Below are 22,367 nucleotides of genomic sequence, written 5' to 3'. Positions count from 1 at the left end.
TGATGGGCGAAACACGCACTGCCTGCCATCGGCAAGCTGCCCACCCCAACCAAGTTTCAGGCTTATGGAGAGGAGAGGGTCCCTCTTTGTAAATCTCAGGACTAAACCGGTAATGCAGCTGTTGCTTACTTTGTGTCCTGGCAACCGCTGAGTCCCACCTGGTGGCCCAACCACAAAATGTACATCTGCCATCAAATCATTATTGAACATCACTGCATTTCTATAAACAGAGGCAATTTATTAATTCACAGCAGCCAGCATTTTTAATACCCCCTCCCAACATGCAAATCCCACAAGACTCGCAAGCTTAGCAAAGTTTAGTAACTTCAGGGCAGAACTACCAAATACAGATTCCACTAAACAACTGTTTGTGATCATTGCAAACACATGGGAAGTAACTAAAGTTAAAAAAAAAAAAAAAAAGCAAAAAGTTATCCAAACTTTTCATAAGACTAAGGACAAATAATAGGTTTCTATCTTCAAACCTTCCATGGTCCGTAGACACAAGCCTGTCACTTAAATGTTACAGCTTGCAGAAACATTTTTATCTAAGAGGAAAACAGCTGTACTGTTTTGGAAAAGATACAAGGCAGTTTTCCATTACCAATAAAGCTTCTGGGAAAAGAGGAAACACAGATTTATGTTAAAATACATTACAGGTTGTGCAAAAGCAGAAACTTCAACACAGGAAAACTTTTAAAGTAAATATGTTGGTCTGGCACTTACCTTTCTCGAATGGTAGGATAAAGACCCTGCCAGTTTGGGGCCGGAATAAGGTTGTTATTACTGAGATTCTGCTGGTGGTACTGCTGGACAGTGGTGCTGCTGGAGTTGGCTGGTTTTTTACGAGGGAATATATCAGCAGCCATCTTCTTCTTCTTTTTAGTCTTCAAGGTAATTATTTCATAACAAACTGGGGGCAACTTGCTGCTGCTGCCGCTGTTGCTGCTGCTGGTATTTGTCTTCGAGCTTTTCTTGGACCTATTCTTTACCGTCTCTGGAAGCATCAAGAAGAAGGTGAGACATTTCATGTTCTTTTCCTTGTCATCTACCATGAGTACAGTATGTCTTTCTTTATAGCTAGATATCCCAAATTGGTGCAAACATCAAAGAAAAGAGGCTAGCATGAGCCAAGATGTTAACAGAAACCAACAAGCTGCTATTTTGCTTCTTCTCTCAGCCGGACAAGGTGACCTTTTCACTATGTTCAATAGAAACTGGCTTTAAGTTTTATCCAGTACTGGGTCTGCTAAATACATCTCCATCATGATTCCTATTGCTCTTATGTGCTCATAAAAATAACCCAGTTTCCTAGATCACCTGAAAATGCTACGCTGAGCACAGATGACAGGCAGAGAGAGACGTAGCACTTGTTTTCTGAATTAGGTTAGCAAGATGTGCTGGAGCCGTGCGAGTCTGTTCAGCCGGCTGAAGTTGTATGGTGAATGGATCGGAGGAGAGTAGGTATTACAGCCCTGCAGATGGAGTCAGACAGCCAGTGCTGGGAGCCAATAGCTGAAGTCACCAATCATGATTGGACCAAGCAAAACAGTGACACCTATTGTAACGTGCATAGCTCTGGTATTAAAGGAACAGTAGTTGCATTCTGTTGTCTCCTGTATTATTGTATATTTAGGTAAGAAAAACAACCTATGAAATACATCTGCAAACAGGAAAGGAATAGTTTGTGCCCACAGATTTCTCTGCAGTAGATGTACATTTTTATTTCCCCAGTTAAACAAGCAGGATCAATTAACAAAGGGTAGGGACTGGTAACTACTCTGTGTTTCTAGTAAAATCTTTATCCCAGCAGCATTTAGTTTCAGATACTTCAAACAAAATCCTCCATTCTTCCAGCTAAAAGGGATTATTAATAGCAAAACCATACTCAACAACACATTTATGACAGCTTAATGGAAAGGAATGTTGTTTTTCTTTTTCCAGTCTCTTTGAACGCAAGTTATAGTCTAGTGTAAAATAAGAGAGATGAGGTCATGTGTTCATTTTACCTCCTAACATTTTCTAGTTCCTATGTTGATCTTTGACAGGAGTCCCAGATCAGAAAATACTTTTAAATTTGACTAAGATTATACCACTAGGTTTAGCTGTACTGAAACAGACAAATTTTAGATATGAAAATAAGATTCAAATGAAACAAATCTGTAACCTTTAATCAGTATTTAAAGGTTATAATTCACTAAAAATACATCAGATGGGCCCTGCGCAGGATCTCAAAATCCGGCCTCAATGTTATGGCTTTATTTAACTTGTAATAATTTTAAAGAATATAATCCACAACTTCTAACACAAACCCAGTAAAAAGGCTATTCAAAATGATAAATGTTCTGATGCTGCCTAATTAAAATGCAAACAGGTTCTCTCTGCTTTGAATCAGAAGAATATAAACTACTACGTATGTGGTTTTCATGGATGTGAATCCCACAACAAACTCTAGCTTTGTTGAGCAAGAAAAAACAAACCCTGCTACAGGTTCCACATATATTTATTTCTAGAGAGGGACTAATGAGGAAATTTAATCCCACCCCATCTATCTGGATTACTCTCATCTGTTCCAGGTGCAGCAGCCATTTGCTAACCCCCACTCCTGGCTCAATCTTCTCGGCCACGGCCCTGCTTGTTGCACAGCATTCATCTGAATAATGAGTCCCTGACACAGTAAGGGCTGAACGAATGCACTATGATGGTCATTGTAACTAATAATCTACTCAGAGAACAAACCGAAACCAAACTTTTAATCCCTGAGGCCCTAAATCATGAGACTGAACCAAGGAATATCCTCTTTTTTTTTTTTTTTTAGGAATATCCTCTTTATTGTCATCATTATTACTCTTAAAACTGCAAAGCCAGTACAAGATAGACTGTGTATAGAAGAGAACCAATGGTCTTTACCACGAGGCTATTCATCCCCATTTTAGATGGACCCTGAGTGCTCTTACTTATAATTACTGTGTCCCCAATCACAGGGCTACCCACCCCCCTACACACACACACACCCTCTCAAGTCACACATCACAGAGAGAGATCTAGAGACTAGTTTTTAAAAGCATGTGGTGAAAGGTATGAAGAAACAAATCTGTTCCCATTTGACCTAACTACCCAGGATATGGTTAAAACCAAAAGATTTTTCTTCTGTTTAACTGCTACTGAGCTTCCTGACACCAACTCCTTGGAAAGCCCCCACTGATAGGGAGGTCCTTCTAACCAGGATTAGACCTGGCTTTCAGGTGAAGATAGTGACCAATTAGAATGGAAAGAATAAGCTGCTTTGAGACAGACATACTAATAATTGTCAACTGGACAGACAAAATAGAACAAGCATAAAAAGCAGATACAAGATAAAAGTAGATATAAGCTCCTTAGAAGGCTTTGTGGTTTTTATTCATTTCATATGCAGTTCAACACCTTTTACCAAGAAAGGCTTGAACACTGCTCTTACACCACTAAAATAAAAAGTGTGCGCAACAGCTTAAGAAAATCATATAATATTTTAGAAAATGTTCTTTCTGATATTAAAGGTTTTAGGTATTTGGAAAATTAAGTTTTGTGGAAAAGCTTGAATATACTAATTACATGAAGCACTGCTCAATCTGAATCCCCTAGAATAATACTGCAAAGAGGGTCATTGTCACTCAAGAAATGTGGGACTGAGGAGTATGGCTGTTTTAAAGAAATGTTAATACAAAAAAAATGTTCTGAAATACAAAAATTAAATGGCATTTTAACTTTTATAATCAAATTGAAAAGCATGAAAATGTTAGTAAAATCATGACATAGAAAGCTTCTTAAGAGCTTCGTTTTCCTACCACAGTTTAAAAAGTAACACCAAGTCCTTGCTCATCAAAGTGTGGTCCATGGAGCAGCCTCAACAGCAGCAGCGGAACCTCCTGGGAGCCTGCCGGAAATCCAGAATCTCATCCAGATTCTGGATCAGAAATGCATTTTAACAGGACCCTCTAGGTAATCTGTAGGACATTCAAGTTTGAGAAAACCTCATATGAGATTAAAATAAGGAAGATTACGGGGTCTCCCAATGATCCAGTATCAACATCTGGAGCCATGTTTCGCATTCAATTATCAAGTGAATGTTAAAAAAATTTAAAATGATTTAACTTGGTTTGATCATAAAACTTAATCTTCATATCTTATTATAAAATTAGGGCCTTCTGATTAGGCCCTAAATGTCAAAATTCTAGGATTCACGTGTGTGGACAGCCAACTAAGAGGCCTCAAAATATTTTTCGACTCTCTGGAAAAGAAGCTCATGCTCAGATTATTTTATAGGACAACAGAGATCACGTTTGTGGGAAAAAATAAAAGATTAAGGAATGCCAAGTTGAAATAAATTAAGCATTTAATATTTTCAAATAATCTACTCAGATTTCTTTCAAAAAATATATATTCTGGTACAGCAAAACTAGCAATCACATAATGTGGTTCAGTCCCCATTCGGCCACAAAAAATTGAAGTGTGTGTGTGTTGGAGGGGAGGGGAGTCTGATAAATCATTTAGCTTTTAAGGGCCTCAAGTTCTCAGCAATAATATGAAGAGGTTCTCTAGATGACTGTTTCTCCATCTTTACCTTCAATCCTCAGTCAGAAATGCATTATATATTTGGACTCAGTATTAGCACATATTCACGCACAAATGGAAAGATAGTTTACAGAAAACGCTTAGCTTATTAGGATAGTATAGATATTTTCGATCTGATTTTTCTCTTTTATTTTTAATGTTGATCTTAATTCATTTTATTGCTTTCATAACACAGTTTAAGTGATACTGGTCTAGATGATTTCTAATAGCTTTCAGAATTTAACATTCCAGGGCTCTCTTTTATCAAGAACTTGGACTAAGGGGAAGAAAGCAATAGCTGCATCAACAAATGGAATGAACAACTGGGAGTGTACATTTATTTTCCTGGAAAAAGGAGCCACAGTTATCATCCATCATTCAGAGCAATCCATGACCCAGACCGAACACAATAAAATGTTATAAAAATTTTTAATTGATTTGATTATACAAAATATTTATATGTCACTTTCCTCTCTGCTTTCATATCTATAGTCCACTTCTTTAAACACAAATTATGGCTTCTTTTCCCCCTGAGAAATTAAATTTGGAGTTAAAACTCCAATCTATTGAATCTGCAACCCAAAAACATCACCCATTAAGCTGAAGGGTGGATAAAGGATACCAGCTCCAAATGTACTTTCATATCTTGCCTCCAAAATTTCAACTAGCATTGTATCATTTATTCTTTACGATTTTATTTATTTATTCATGAGAGAGACAGAGAGACAGAGGCAGAGGGAGAAGCAGGCTCTACGAGGGGAGCCCTATATGGGACTCCAGGACCACACCCTGAGTCAAAGGCAGATGCTCAACCGTTGAGCCACCCAGGTGTCCCAGTATCATTTATTCTTATGCCTCCTGAATTTTTTTTTTTTGCCTCCTGAATTTTAAAGTTGTTATAAGACATGGTTAATCTGTCCTAATGAAGTAAATTGGTCAAGAAGCCCATCAATCTTTTATGGAAGTATATACATGTATCTCTCACTTTTTGAAAGTCCACATTTTGTACTTTGCTTTTACGAAGACCTACATTAATATCTATTTTGACTAGCTAAAGGAAATCCAAAGAATTTTTGCTTTTATGAAAAAAGGTAAAAAGCAAAAATAGCATTCAGCATGTTTTGCAGTGAGCCATTACAGAGGCAGCACACATCCTGAGAAAAGTGGCCCCATCAAAATTCTTCCCTGGGAACTACACTCAGCATCAAGCCATCAGAGCTTTGAACTCTGTGAACATCTGTGCTTTATCTTGATTTATTCTGTGCATCTATTAGCAAGATGTGTTCTATTCTATCAGAAAAGCCAGAGAGAAGTCATTTTTTGGTTCCGGGGACACTCAAAACTTTTTCCAAACGAATTAATGGTACTTGCTTCTTTATGCCTTTTTGGCTTACAAAGGGTTTCACAGGTATGCTGTACTTTCAGATAGAGGCAAAACCTGTACTTAAAATACAACATACTGATCATGCACTGTGTTAGGTGGCTGGCATATGATAGTGAGCAAGATTAGGAACCAACTTTAAGAGATTAGCCAGTCATTGTGGGTTTTGGATGATTTTTACAATTGTCAGGAAGTTCAATCATCTTTATTTCCTTTCATTCAATTCCCAATAATAAGATTATCAACAGAATTTAGGCTCACATAGATCATCTTCTTCACCACTGGAAGGTCCGCTTGACATCCCTCTTTATTTGGTAGAATCTTATATATTCAGTTTGGGGACGTGAATGAGGTTTGGAACTTGAAAGGGGCTCTAGAAATCATTTAATGTAACTCTCTCCATAGGTAAGATGACTAGGTATCCAGAAGGGATTTGTGAAGGGTTAAGCAGTGGTGCAATGTCTGGACTAGAATGCAGATTTCCAGACTGGTCGCCTAATTTTGTTCCACTCATTCTAATTTCCATCCACAGTTAATTACCCCTCATTTTTACCTTCATATTTCTCATCTACTTAAAATTAAAATATGCAAAATTTACAGATATGAAAAACATGAACATATATTCTGCACCCTGTAGGAAGAGTTCTAGGATACTTTCTGGGGAGAAATGGAAAGGAACTGTAACAGGAAGGAACATAAAAAATGCCTAAGGGCCATGAGTAATCTGCTCAAAAACATAAGAGGCTCTCCGGTAAAATGAAAAGTTGGAAAAACCAGGCACTTACGGTTTACACCAACAAATCCTATGTCGACAACTAATAACGGGGGCAACTCTTGTTTAACTGCTCTAACTCTGAACTCCTTGTCTGGACTTGTATTTGGGTTCCCACAAAATATCTAAACAGCTACAGAGTGAGGTTAACTGGGGTTTAAACAAGGTAGGGTAGACTGTGGAAATCAGTATCACTTCCAAGAATTACTGACAGACCATCACAGAGGAGAGTAATTTTAACTTAACCTGATAAGCCGTGATGGAATAGTGTTTTGTTTTTGCTTACTTTTCAATACTGAGCTAAAGTTATGCTTGCAATTTAGGAGGTTAAAAAAAAAAAGGCAACAAAATGTTGGCAGTCCCTAAAGATAGCAACAGCTGCTGGAAAACGGACTATATGCTTTCTAAATATAAAAATAAATATGGAATCAAGCATTGGCAGCATGATATAGTGAAAAAAGCAAGAGCCAACAAGAAGTAACCTTAAGGTTATTTAGTATCCATTAGACTCGTTTTTTTTCATCTGCCAAATACCCATTCAACCCTCAGGTTTCCTGTGAAGGCAAGATTACCTGTTTGTGAAAGCATTTTGATAAATGTTGAAAACATTTTGCAAAAGGCAAGCTTTCACTATTAGTAACAATTGTGCCTAAAGCAGGAAACATTTGTGATACAATCTTCTGGGACAACCAAAACCCAAAGATTAATCTGGTTCCCTGCCTTTATAATCTTCCAGGCTTCACAACTACTGACATTTCATCCCATCTGCAATCTTGCTCAAGCCTCGCTCACCGGCCAAGAAGGTCCTAAGTTGCTGAGGATCTTACTGGGATTTTGGTGAGGTTCAACTATTAACATCTGTGTTGTACACTGTGATCAAGTCCCCACCCGATGCACAAATCTGCTGCCCCTGGAACCCATACTCTAGGCTAGTTGTCCACTGGACTTCAAACCTGTGAGACCACCTGTTGGCAGGTCTCTGCTGTACCCACCTTATGAGAGAGCCCAAAACTACAAGTAGTCCATCTATGGAACACATAATAATGTCTACACAAGCAACTCAACTTGGCCCCTCTCAACAATGAACTAGTTTTAACTGTAGCACCAAGGGTGCTAACTAAGACTGATGGCATACCCCAGTGCTGGCTGGAAGAATGAAGCTCATGGACAGATTCACTAAGTCATTTCCTTTTCACCACAAAGCTCCTGTTAATCTTAAATTACACCAACTTGGAAAATATGCAGAAAGGTAGAATGTGTCTATTCTTTGAAAGCAGGAACAATAATTCTTTTAAAAATTCCATATGGTATTTAATATGATATTTCATGCTTATAACTGTGTCTATATGCACACTTGGGATACCAAACAACTTCATCTAAATCCCAAGTTTTCTTCCTTCCTTTTCTTTCTTATTTAATTCATAAAGATTTTATTGATTTATTCATGAGAGAGAGAGGGGGGGGGCAGAGGGAGAAACAGGCTCCATGCAGGGAACCTGACATAGGACTTGATCCTGGGTCTCCAGGATCACACCCTGGGCTGGAGGCAGCGCTAAACCATTGGGCCACCAGGGTTGCCCTCTCTATCATATTTAAATGAAGTGATCTTGAGAAGGAACAGTATATAAAATTTATCATGAGATACTTGAAAGATAGCTATTTAAAAGGATTACTACTATGAATTCTTTTATAGAGTTTAATATACTTTGGTAAACGATAATCAATTGCTAATTTTTATATACCCTAGATGTTCTCCTAGTAAATTTCCACATGTATAAAGTGCTGACTACATAATCTTTTTTTTTTTTTTAATTTTTATTTATTTATGATAGTCACAGAGAGAGAGAGAGGCGCAGAGACATAGGCAGAGGGAGAAGCAGGCTCCATGCACCGGGAGCCCGATGTGGGAGTCGATCCTGGGTCTCCAGGATCGCGCCCTGGGCCAAAGGCAGGCGCCAAACCACTGCGCCACCCAGGGATCCCATGACTATATAATCTTATTTTAATTTTTTATAATTCTAGATTTCTAGGATTAAAGAAATTTTATGTTTGGCAGAATTACTGATTAATATAATCTCCTTTACATTTTAATATTATCGTTACTCAACATTACTTGAGTAATCAACTCAGCTAATATTTAATATTTCTGAAATTGGGTTTATCTTATAATTGATGGGAATCTCATGAGTACAACTACTAGGCCTTTTCTTCCCTTTCTTCTTGGTATATAGAATAATAGCATATCTTACAACTGATGGCAATTTGTAGTCAGTGAATAAGGTAAATAATTCAACAGAAAGAAAAGGTGCTCTTCTTTAGGTTGGTTAATTATTCTCCTAACCGGGCAAGATGGCAGCTCAGAATTCTGGCTCAACTACATTAGAATAATTAAGCTTTCATCAAATAGTCATTTTTGAAACAGTATATAATCATAATTCTCAATTGAGACTGCTACTATGATAACCAATGATATGGTAGAAAGTCTACATGGAAATTCCAAAATGAGAATTTCTATTAGTAAGAGTTCCAGCATTAATACAATGCATTTCTAACATTTTCTCATGGTGTACAACTATACATTTCTATAAACTTGATTAACAGAAGCCTATTCATTCTCTGGGTAATATCTGCTGAAGATACTTTATCTGTCAATCAAAGATTAACTTACAACAACACTATATATAGATTAAACCTAGAGCTAAATGACTGCTTAGGAGTTATTATTTTCAGGGCACCTGGGTGGCTCAGTCGGTTAAGCGGCTACCTTTGGCTCAGGTCATAATCCCAGGGTCCTGGGATGGGTGATGGAGCCCTGCATCCAGAAAGAAACATTAGTATTGTAATACAATGATCCTATTAACATCTATGACTTTGATCTGGGTACTTAAAAACAATTTATCCAAACAGAAGTAAAATCAGGCTTCAGGAAGTCTCTTCTGAGCAGGCCAGAAGGGAGACTGTACTGATCCAACAGGGGACATTAATCCTACTGGAAATGCTAGAATGGAACAACTTTGCTGTAGCCTTCTTTAGGTTGGCTGTTGGCTTCAGTTGACAGGAAGAAAATTGTGTGCTAATGAAAGAAAAACATTTTTTCATAGATTTTTTTTTTTTTTTTTTTTACTTTAGGCAGGTGCTATTTTTCCCCCTGATGTTAGGAATAACAAAAAACATTTCCACAATCAGATTAAAATAAAAGCCAAAGCCCTTCTTCATTAAGAGTTAACTAAAGAATGCTTTCCTCTATTTGGGAAAGCCACTGTTTTCCAATAAGCACATGGAATGGGACAATGCTCAAACCACCAGATATTGTGTATTGATACTGGTTATTAGTGGGGTAAAGGTCACAGACCAATTTCCCCAATATCCACAACTCTTAGTAAAAAGTATCTACAGGATTAACATTTTTATCACTGTAAAGTGAACAAGATAAGGTTTTGTAAAGGCAAGGCTGGGGGAAGGTAAGAGGAAGCTTTTATTTCTTATTTTAACAAAATCACATAGAAAAAAATCAGTTACCGATTTTAGGAATTGATTGTCATAATCCACAAGGGTTTCCACTAATGAAATGTCTTCCTTCACTTTTACTATGTATGTGACTACAATAAAAGATAGTTATTTTAAGCAAATGGTGCAAGATCTAAAAGTAAGAAATCTCCACTGAGAAAAACTGTGCTTTGGGAAAATACAAATACATGTGAAGTTATACAAGACATCTTCACACCCAATTTCCAACCTATCTCTTCTGGGGTAGAGACCACCGAACGAAAATGAAAAAGGCACCTAACTTTTCTAAACCAAGTCACAAAAATGTTTTCTAACAAGAAATTCAAGTAGAATTAGAAGCCTGTAACAGAGGATTATTATAGAAAGCAACTTCTGGCAAAAACTCAAAGTAAAATCTGTTCTAAAAGCAAATTTAAGAAATGGGTTCTATGCTACTTTTAATTAGCTTTAAAGTATACAATTCCCCATGACTGTTGTGAAGGACACAATATAAAGGCACATTGTCCTATAAAGGTTGGCAAAATCTTAACTATATCAACACCAAGTAACATTCAGAGACTGCTTCCATTTGCTGCAGAAAATAATTATTTGGCACTGATAAAGTACTCCCTTGTTGTTTCCATCCCTCATGCTGTTGTAATCGGAATAAAAGTTGAGAAGGTTCTGTACTTAGTTTCACTGCATGTGCCAGAACTAAGAAAATAAGATATTTTAAATGAAAATTCAATTCTAATATACATTCAGCAAGCATTTCTTTTTTTAATTAAGAGCTACCATATAAGTAGGTCAGTACTTGAACTGCCCAGAGGTATAGAATAAAATAATTTAATTGCTCATAAAATAACACTCAAGTGAGTTTCATTTAGAGTCAAAAGTATTCATAAAAAAATGTTTTTAAATTCGGGTTTCCCTAATTTCTACATCACAAAACAACAGGCAGACAGTATTTACATGTGTACCTTAACTATAATGAGCAGATTGAAGATTAATGAACATTCAAATCCAAATATATCCTCAACAAGTGGCAATTCAACTGTTACTTTGTTTTTTTAACACAACAACCATGTCACCACAGTTCAGAGCTAATGTGGACCCAAACAAAATCTTCGGTAATGATCATGACTGGAACTAGACAAAAGAAAAGCAGACAGTCTCTGAAAATGGTGATCAAAATTAATAGGTGTTACATCTCTGCATAAGCATTTTACTAGCCAGCTATAGGGATGCCATGACCCAGTAAGAGTGCAGTATAGGAGACTTAGTTGATGTCAGAATTTAAGGTAATACGCTCTCATAAAATTTAAAATATAGCATCAAAAAGGAAACAAAAAGGAGTATTAGGTGGTGTATAGCCAAGTTTTAACCAACTATTCTGTGCTGTTCTTCCTGAAGAGGTACCATGTGAAACAAGAATGGGTCTCCCCTGCTCCACTAGTACATCAGGACTGCAGACCAAGCATCTACACAGGAAGAAAAGAAACTCTGTCTCGCCTTTCTCAGAGAAAATCACATGTTTTACAACACATTCTGAATCACCACAACATGGCTGTAAGCTCTATCTTATCTTCCTCATGGGCTCACCTAGCAAACAAGACTGTTCCCACACTGCAAATGAGCCTGATGCCTCTTGCAATCTTCACTGCTCTTTCTTCCCTACAAATCTACCTACCAGATGACTATTCATGCTTCACAATGCAGTCCAAAGACAACTCAGTAAGGAAGATTTCCTGGTGCTTAGAGGCTCTCGCTCTCCATGCAGCCTTTTCTCACATTCCATCCTGCCTTATGTAGTCTGATTAGACTGAATTCTCTGAGGGCTACATCTCCCAATAAGAGTTAATAGCACCACAAGCACCACACTCACATCTGGCTTTCAATCATTGTGTAACAGGAAGGATTGAGTCCAGCATGTCCAAGCCCATTTAGAACCCTAGAGTGCATTTGTAGAGTGCAACTCTTCCGGGGTTTAAAATGGTCCGAAACTGAGGTCTATGATGTTTCTAGCTATCTTCTGAGTGCAGGTTTATGTGAGGTACAGTGGTAAAGAATCTAGATATCTGTGTCCCGAGGCTCTCCTGAACATGTCCAAGCACAAACGGAGTTTAGTAATACTGCATTCATCTTGCAGCTAGGCCAAATGACAATGCTAAGGCTCTACTTAAAGCAAGTCCCCACATGTGTTTCAAAGCAAGGCTTTGCTTCACCAGAAGTCTAAAACTCACTGTAGTACAGATATTCACATATTTAAAGTGTGGGTTAACCACAAGCAAGACCCAGTTACTAAGACAAAGCTGCCTTTATCAACTAGTCTCAATTCGTGGTCTGGCATATTTATTTATAGCACCAGTAGAGAATTTTAATAATTTAATGAACTGGAAAGGATAATAAATTCTCAGAAATTCACATGAAAGGAAGAAAGCAGTCATATGAATAATCTAAAAAAATAGATAATTAAAGAGACTTTTACTTTGAAATGTGTTTCATTTGTACTTAACACTGAATGGATAAATTTCCACTACATTTAGACACACCCAATCCTCAAACAAAGTAATAAAACAGGCTTGTGTGTACAGGGCTCCTATGTGAATAGTCTGGAAACTCACGCCTACATGGCAAACAAACCACAGTGCCAGGGATGGGCAATGTCCCATTAAAATTACTGCAGAAAATGAGCACAAGTAGAAAAGTGCACTTTTTACACATGTGCATTTCCATGTCATGATTTATTAAGAAACAAAAGTGTTTGATTTTTTCCCAAAAATAAAGAATTCTCAACTTCTATCAATATATTCTCTTATAAGACTGAAGGAAGAATAAATGGAGACAGTAATATCAATAGTGGAATAAATAGCTGAGTATCTTCTCCACAGCTGCCAAGTCTCTTGCATGTTAGTAAAGGAAAATTTTTATCACCAGTAATGATTTTAAAAATCATTAGTAGGGATGATTTATTAACAAACTGTTAAAATGCAATGGTTTGAATTGTGGGCAAAATATAAAAAATAACTTTGATTTCCAAATAACTTAAAATGGCTATCAAAAATATATTTTTTGAGCAGGTGGGATAAGGTAAATATATTATTTTGTGCCTGTTGTTTAAAGAATGAATGATTTTATGGTATTATTTTAAGCAGTTTTGAAATGCACTGATTAAGAAAGTATCTGAAATAGGTAGAAGTGACTGAAGCCCTCTGAAACCTCTTAGTAACATCTGGTAGTGGTGATGCATAACCAAGAGCCCTCATGAGAGGAGCCATCTGCTCCAAATAGAAAAGGGAAGGTTTTCTTTGAAAGCTCCAAAAGAACTGGTACCATTGCCTGGCTGTGTGACTCTTCACTATTGATGTTGCTGGTTCCTAAGCCACCTGAAGTGACGATCACTCCCATGGTTCCTGAACAGCCAAAGGGAACAAGCACTGAAGGACCCATCAAATCACCTATCTTTCCCCATTCCTCCCACCCCACACCTGGGGAATAGGAGAATTTAGGAACTGTGGTAAAACAGCTTCCACAAATGCAAATTAGCTCCTGTGCCTTCCTTGGCCATAATCAAGGTACTGTTTCATGGGGGAATCTCTGGGAGATGCAGCAGTAAAAACTGTTGATTTAATTAAACCTTGACGCTTGAGCACACATCTCTTAATATTTTGTGTGATGAAATGCACAAAGCAGTTCTAGTGAATTGCAGATAGAATGGTTGCCTTGAGAAAAAAATACTCATGCAATTGTTTTAGAGGTGAACAACCCTTTTTTTCTCATGGAATATCAACTGTACTTGAGAAAATTTGCCAAATATGCTTTTTCACTTAAATATCTAGCAGACATCTTCTCAAAAACGAATGAAGTGTCACTTCAAATAAAGTCAAGCAAAAATTAAAATTTTGGAAATTTTGATTACATCACTAAGTTTGATAGTTTCCCAACATTTAAAGACTGTTCTTGATGAGATTGGTGACATTAAATGAATAATATTTTAATATTGTATAATTAAACATAACATTTGAAAAATTTTCATAACTCACTGAACCAATGTTTTCTAATAACAATGCACTCACATTACAAAATCGTGCACAGGAAAAAAAAATGGTCCATTTTAAGCAAGACAGACCAATGGATTTCAGTATGACAAGAGTACAAGTTCACTGATGGTTTCACATGGCAATTAAACTTTAAAAAACTACCAAAGTTGACAAGGTATTAAAGAATATTCTCAATAATCTGAAAAGGCTATTAAAATATCCTTCCTACCTACCTGGGAGAAGAGATTTTCATCATATGATTCGACCCAAAACATTTATTTATTTTTAAACATGTAAGTAAATAAAGTTTTTATTTGCTTTCATTTCTACTCTTTAATAAATAACAATAGATATAACCTCTATAAACAAAAGTTCTCGGGGTTTCTCAAAATAAGAGTTTAAGAATCCTGAGAACAAAAACTATAGGAACCACTGACACTCGACTAGCATAAGGAATTTGGATTTTACTGTAAACATGATTGGTGGCCAGCCCTTAAGAGTGTTTTAATAAAAGTTCTTTTAGGTGTTTATACCTATCAGTCTTTTGATTTTACTCTTCTAGAAATCAACAACTCTGAGAGTAAAATTCTCAACTATTCACCCCCCAAAATTTTTTTGCACATTAGGTAGACAAAATAGGGAATACAAGAAAAACATGACAATTTCTGCCACAAAAATTAACAGCAAAGAACTAATATTGTCTGTTCTATGACCCTGTTTGGCACCTTATCTTTGCCCCAACCTCACAAAATTCACACGACATGAGAGCAAGATTTATCAGTTCATACCTTCTTGGAAGACTTTAAAAGTTTAAATGGATTTTTAGTTAAAAAAAAAAAATGCCCTTAGAAACTTCACATAAGTTTTAACAGTAAGAAAGACATTGATAGGACATCTTCCTGATGGTATGCTTTTCCAGGTTTCCTTAGGAGAATCAGAAGTAGCAGCCTCTGCTGTCCCCCCAAGGTAAGCATTGCTGCCAACGTGAAGAGAATTTACTGTTCATTTTCTTTCATTTATTTTTTTTTTAATTTTTATTTATTTATGATAGTCACACAGAGAGAGAGAGGCAGAGACACAGGCAGAGGGAGAAGCAGGTTCCATGCGCCGGGAGCCCGACGTGGGATTTGATCCCGGATCTCCAGGATCACGCCCTGGGCCAAAGGCAGGCGCCAAACCGCTGCGCCACCCAGGGATCCCCATTTTCTTTCATTTAAAGACAGACACATTTGTCTGGTTAAATGTGTCTGGTTAAAACTTGCTTCTCTCACACTAATTTAATATCTACCTTTGTATTATTTATATATAGTACAGTGTTTGGTTTTATATAATGCCAATAATCTTTGTAACATACTAAGTAGTAAAAGATGCTTTGTTGGAAATAAAGTTCAAGTTAGGACTTTGCTGAAGTCCAAGGGAAATATTTCATCTACCAGCAGTAATTTTTCATTTAAAAATAGCCTTTACTGGTGTGTCTGGCTGGCTGAGTTGGTGGAACATGGAACTTGATGTTAGGGTTGTGAGTTTGAGCCTCACTTTGGGTGTAGAGATTACTTAAAAATAAAATCTTAAAAAAAAAAAAAAAAACAGAAACCTTTTACTAAAGACTTGGTGTTCAAACACTTTCTTAGCTTCACTCATAAAAGGATTTCAGAGGTTGTGTATGTTGGTAGAATTGTAATCCTCATAATTACTTTATACCCAATAATTATGTTATTATACAAAGACAGTAATATCAAAATACAAGTTGTCACAAACTTGAGCATCTGGTTTTCCTATAACTCAAGTCAGACACCATTATATACTGACATCCCGAACCGGCACCCAACCTCGTATAGAGTATATCACTGCCTGGTGATGATTCTGAGTACCTGCCAGCAGCTGTATGCTAACAAGAATTCTGGATCAAATTCTGCATTTTGAGGAGTCTTTCATGGCACTGACAAGAGAAAGTAGATAAAATAACCCAGAATTGCAGGTAAGCATGGGCTGATCCCATAGGTCCCACAAAGATACTGTTGAATAGTAGTATTAAGTTAGCTAGAAAATCCACTAATTCAACTTAACAAAATTCTACATTTCTTGACAGATATGCTGAGACGCCCTAGGGGAGAGGTGTGTGTGTGGGGGGGGGGGGGCGCAGGCAGAGAGCAGGGACCAGTGACTGCCCACAGTCTCTCCAACAGAAGTGTGCCAGCTTCCAGCACTTACCCACCCTGTCTCCTAAGGCCCCAAGAAACGGAGAAAGAAGAAACCATGGCAAAGGAGGGAGTGCTCAGGGATGCACCCCTGCCAGAAAGGGTGTCCTACGTGGAGGGGAGGGGAGGCGGGGGTTGGGGGGGGGCTACACAAGAGGAAGCAACAGCTAACAACAGCCTGAACTTACATCTTGAGCAGGAGGTGCTTCTGGGTAGCTTCTCACCATTTTAATGAGGACAATAAGATTATTTAGGGAAGAGAAGCCTGCTATAATGCTAATTAAAAATTATACCATTTTCCAGACTTTCTAGGAATGTAGATCATTCCCCAAAAAGCCCTCCAATAATACATCTAAGTGTAGTTTGATTATTACAACTAGTCTTTTTACTACATTTTCCATGAACAGAGATGTGAAAATAGGTGGGAGCCTTGGTAATCCCTTGTCTATCCAGAGACCTAAAGTATAATGACTGAAGACCAAAATTAGTTCCTCACCAGAGTAGGTATGTTTGCTGGTGCTGGGTAGGCAATATCACCACTTCCAAAAAAACTGGATGGATATAAAAAGATGGGAATTAAAAAAAAAAAAAAAACTTTACAAATAAACCAATTACTATGTATGTCCCAAACCAAATGTAGAACCATAAAAATAAGGTATATTTTCCAGGTGGGCTATCAATTAATAGCTTAAACTAAGGGTTACTTTGTGATTCAGCAACAGCAAGTCAGGTCAAGGCTTTCCATTCAGACTTGTCCAAAAAAACTGTTTGGGGTTAAATAAAATAAATTATTACCAATGATATTTGAAAAGAATGAATCTTCACAATAACAAAACCCAGATGTAATGCTAATCTGAATTTCAAAGGCAGAGCAAACTTATCAGGCAGGTGCATTCAAAACAGTGGTCCTTCAGAAATTTCTCACGTCTATGGTAATCATGGCTAAACCATTTACATCCTCTAACTGAATATAGGGATTGCTCTTGTTCATATACTACTATAGAAAAATTCAGTAGGTAAAAAATAAGGAACTAGATGTGCCTAGAGGAAAAGAAAACAAACTGAAGAAAAGTTTCACAAATTTTGTGTTTAGGTAACAGCTATTGGATTTATGCATTTCTAGAAATACATACACTTTGGTTTATTGTCTATTCTTTAGTTGCTTATATGATCTCTAAAAAATCATCTTTTTTCTTGCACATGAAATCACTTATTTGCATGGCAACTACAATGAGACAAACCATACAGATCTCTATCAAAAGAGAAGGATGTCTGATACTTTTGAAATACTCTCCAATTTTAATGACATAAAAGGACACTCTAGAAACACCGTAAGCAAAACTCTAAAATGACTGCTCTAAGGACTGCTGTAAGAATTACTGTAAGGGTGACTGCAACTGACTGCAGTCTGGGTAGCTGAAGGTAAAGGACTGAGAATGCTTTGATTTTGTGGATTTAGTACCATGTTTAATCGATGTGCTTCTCTGTGGCTCTCAGTGATTTCAAAATCACTTTGTAAAGGAACTATTTCAACCTCAGAGGAAAAAAGTTTAAAGGGGATATAAGAGATGGAGAGAGGCCTTGAAAAGCAAGAAAGCACAAGAAGAAAACAAATGGTTACATTCCATTTTAAGAGACTGGTTAAAAAAAAACAAATATAGTAACAGTGTATCACTGATATTTACCAGGGAGCTCAGACACGTGTTTTGAAAAGTTACCAAAGTGAGGCTACTATTCCCCCTTGGTTTAAAGCTGAAATCCAAAAAGCAGGTCTAGAATGTAATTCACACCATTCAAATGTGAATCAAGGCAGTTGGCTAGGTTTTTCTGACAGTTAAGCGACTTGTCCCTACACATTGGCACAACTGAGCACTTCACAGCCTCCGCCTTAATCCTCATAACCAGTCTATGAGTTATTATATCCACTCTAAATCATACATGTTCTGGAACTTCTCCCTTGTGGTAGAATGCTCTATCATTAATGTTGGACCCACTGATGTCAAAGACTATGCTACTTTATAAGAAATACATTGAAAAAGAAAAAAAAAAAGAGAAGGCTGACTGCATTCATTCATTCAAAAAATATTTACTGGACACTTTCTACGTACCAGGCACAAATATACGTGGGACACGTTAATGAAGAGACATAAAATATATTTGCCCACACAGAACTTACAGCCTAGCAGGGGTGGGGAAAAAGACAAGTAATCATCAATCAATCAGTCAGCATTTTAGAAGATAACAGATATCTGTCACATAAAAAGAAAATGCAGAGCACTGCAAAAGGGATACAAGACATACCTTGCAGTTAAAAACAGGGCAGACCTCAATGACCAGGTGATATTTTAGTGAAGACTGGAAGGAGGTAAGGAAATTGGCCATGACTACATCTGCGGAGAAGATTCTACAGGCAGAGGGAAAACCCAACACAAAGACTTGAAAGTGGGAATGTGCCTAATTTATTTCAGGATCAACAAGAAGGTAAAGATGACTGCAATGGAGAGCAGGAGAGGAATGGAAGTGGGAAACAGGGCAGACTTAGTGGTAGCCAGATTGTATTGGGCTTCATGAATCATTATGAGGAACTGGACTTTTATTTCTAAGATAGAAAGCCATAGGATGGTTTTAATGTAACCTGACTTGTTTTATTTTATTTTTTATTTATTTATTTTTTTCTGACTTCTGTTTTAAAAAGATCTGGTTGTTATGCTGACAATATATTAAAAGGAAGCTAGGGAAGGAGACCAGAGGGGCGACTGTAATAACGCAGTCAAGAGGTACTGGAAACTAGGGACAGGATGTGAGTAGTAACAGAGGTGGGGAAAGGGTTAAGCTCCTGAATTTATATGGACAACAGGATTCTGGATACATTTTGAAGCTACAGGAACAGGATTTGCTGACAGCTTTGATGTGGAGAGAAAAGAGTAAGGAATAATTCCACGAGTTTTAGCTTGAATACCCTGAGAGAAATGGAACTTCCACCCACCAAAATGGGGCAGGATTCAGGAAGAGCAGGTTTATAGAAAAATATAAAAATAAATCACTTTTAATCCTGTTAAATTTGAGTTATCTTTTACGTATTCAAGTTTTAAGAAGTCAAAAAAGTAGTTGATATGTACTTCAGAAGTTTCAGGGCACTCACTACTCCAGCTGGAAATACACATCTGGGAGTCTTACAGAGCTACACGGTATTTTATTAAAGCCTTATAACTGTTTGAGACAAGAGTCCTACAGGAACTGAGCCCTGAAGCATTCCAAATTAATAGGTTGGTGAGAAAAAAAACAGTGCAAATTTTAAAAAATGACTGAAAAAGTGAATCAGTGATGCAGAAGTACAGGAGGAAAAGCAGCATATGGTGTTCTCACAACCAAGTGACTTATGTCAAAAAAGAGGGAATGACGACCAATTATATCAATGTTGCCAATACGTAAAGATGGGAAATGACTGCAGATTTAGCAACTTGAAGTATCTTCTTTTTCTAAAAAAAAGGTCCTAGTGACTGTATCCCACCTCACCCCAGAAGATAATTATGGATTGAATATGATGTTGTATTTCAATGTGCATGTGAACTGAATGTTTTCCTAAAGAATTATCCAAAAGAAAGGATTTATTCCAATTTAACATTTGGGATTTGAATCAGCTGATCTGGGATCCCTCGGTGGCGCAGCGGTTTAGCGCCTGCCTTTGGCCCAGGGCGTGATCCTGGAGACCCAGGATCGAATCCCACATCGGGCTCCTGGTGCATGGAGCCAGCTTCTCCCTCTGCCTATGTCTCTGCCTCTCTCTCTCTCTCTCTCTGTGACTATCATAAATAAATAAAAATTAAAAAAAAATTGAATCAGCTGATCTGTTAAGAAATACAGTTAAGAAAGTGATAAACTATAAATGCTAACAGTAATTTGTTAAATATTTAATTCCCATCCCTTAACAAAACAGCCTCAAGGTAAATTGGAAATTAAAAATACAGATTTTGTCCTGATTAGGAATTATGATAAACCAAAAACCCATATCACACCACTGTTTTTCCTATTAGAATAAAGAACACAAGTTTGCACATTATGACCATTACTATTTGATAACGTTCTAGAAACATTTTGTAATGTTCTAGAACGTTAACATTAGTGCAGCATGCCGTTAAACCAAAATAAAAGGTATATTAGAAAAAAGTAGAAACAAGTGTTATTGGCAACTGATTTAATATAACCGGGAAACCCAAGAGAACAAACTGCGCTTGGAGTAAAAGCTCTTAGAGTAAAAGCCAGCTATTAAATAAATACACAAAAATCAACAACTATCTTATACTAGCAGTAACCAGTTTGAAGAACCCATCACAACAGCAACAGCAACAACAAAATACCAAAGAAGAACCCTAACAAGAAATATTAGGGCTTATACAAAAAACAAAATGTAAAACAAACAAAGCCTCTTCCAGGAGAGTTAGAAATCTGGATAACCTGTATTGTCCCTTAAAGGACACTTACTCCATGTAAATGACAGTCCTTGCCAAAGAACAAGAATGCACATAACTGTAGTGGAAAACTGTAACGGAAAACTGTAACAAAAGCAGGAAAGTGGAAAGCAGCTACGTAGCCCACCTAAAAGAGTGAAATGCTCCAGGTTACTCACAAACTGAGGGAGTAAAAGGAGATGAAAGGGTGGCAGGTTAAAATAAGGTTAGTAAAGGCTGTTTAGGAAGTCCTATCCCTGGATGCTCTTCCAACTGGCCATCAGGGCCAGAGCTCAGCAGGACTGGAGACTAATTGATAAGAGAGCAGATAAAACAATTAAGTCTTCAGGCTGTGAGAGCACAGGAACCTTCCCCAAAGTGGCTCTATAGAAAGAGGATGCTGAGACTCCTGCCAGATGCCTCAGGGAACCCTGGCAGCTAGATCCTTTCGACAGCTCAGGATGCAGAAGTCCACACTCTCTGACCAGCCCAAGAGGAAAGACCCTACAAAAGGCTCCAATGAACGACTGGGAAGAAACAGTAAACAGTGAAAAAAGGCTGGGGGGAGAGGGAGACTCAGGAGATTGGGGGTGGTAGGGGAGAAAGGGGCAAGGGGCCATTTATTTTACAGTAAGCCTTTTAGTACTCTTAAACTATGTACATGTATTAGTTTAAAGATAGTAAGATAAAAAAAAAAGAGAGAGTAAGATAATGTTTATCTGAAAGGACAGATGAATGTAATTCTGATTTTCCAAAGAAAATTGTGACTTGCTCTACCAGATATTTCTACCTAATCTAAATCTACAATTTAAAAGAGTTGGCGTTAAGTTTAGAGATCAACACATAGATTAGACCTAAAAGAGAAGCAAACCCAAAACTAGTCAAGATCTTAACATGTAATAAAAGAAAAGATCAAAAACAATGAGGAAAAGATGGACACTTTAACTAATGGTGTTGGTAGAATTGACTAGCTGGTGAAGAAGAGATGGTCTAAGACAATTCACATCAAAACATTAGTACATACTTAATTGTAAAAATCTATTTTCAAAATTTGTTACATTAAGGTAAATGTAACATAATGAGGTAAATGTAACATAAAACTTTTAAACATAAATGTTTACAAAGAAAAATCATAAAGGAAAAAATAAAGCTTGACTACATAAAAGTAAAACTATTTTGCTGTTTGGAAAACACCATTAAGTAAAAGTAACAAGCTGTGGGGGGGGGGTGAAACACTGCAAATATGATAAAGGTATTAATACTCTTTATATAGAACTATTCAAAATCATTAAAAAAAAATCATCAATTAAGAATAAAGGGAGCAAAGTACCCAAACAAACTCCTTTCAGGAGTTAAAACAAGAAGCAAATCACGAATTCCACTAGTTACCAAAGACTTTAAGTTAAAATAAGATCACATTTTTATAGAAAATTAGGAAGGATTAAACACTGG

General features: G+C 37.1%; 1 protein-coding gene across 9 annotated transcripts in view; it reads right to left on the bottom strand.

The window, feature by feature from the left end:
- The window catches only part of BTBD3 (BTB domain containing 3), a 32,821-nt gene that overhangs the window by 6,673 nt on the left and 3,781 nt on the right, over positions 1 to 22,367 (bottom strand). For 6 of the 9 annotated variants that reach the window (XM_055346147.1, XM_055346101.1, XM_055346108.1 and 3 more), the window contains 2 exons: positions 727 to 997; positions 130 to 220 (listed from right to left, as the gene is read on the bottom strand). In XM_055346147.1, coding sequence (XP_055202122.1) covers positions 130 to 220; positions 727 to 869 — 234 coding nt within the window. In that variant the 5' untranslated portion in view covers positions 870 to 997. Of the gene's footprint in view, positions 1 to 129; positions 221 to 726; positions 8,464 to 22,367 lie in introns of those variants that run through there. The other 3 variants (XM_055346116.1, XM_055346083.1, XM_055346138.1) reach the window with 3 other exon arrangements.

Source organism: Nyctereutes procyonoides, unplaced genomic scaffold (genome assembly GCF_905146905.1).
Source record: "Nyctereutes procyonoides isolate TBG_1078 unplaced genomic scaffold, NYPRO_anot_genome, whole genome shotgun sequence".
NCBI lineage: Eukaryota > Metazoa > Chordata > Mammalia > Carnivora > Canidae > Nyctereutes > Nyctereutes procyonoides.
The sequence above is the reverse complement of the archived record's forward strand: the minus strand, read 5'-3'. Positions and strand labels throughout refer to the sequence as shown.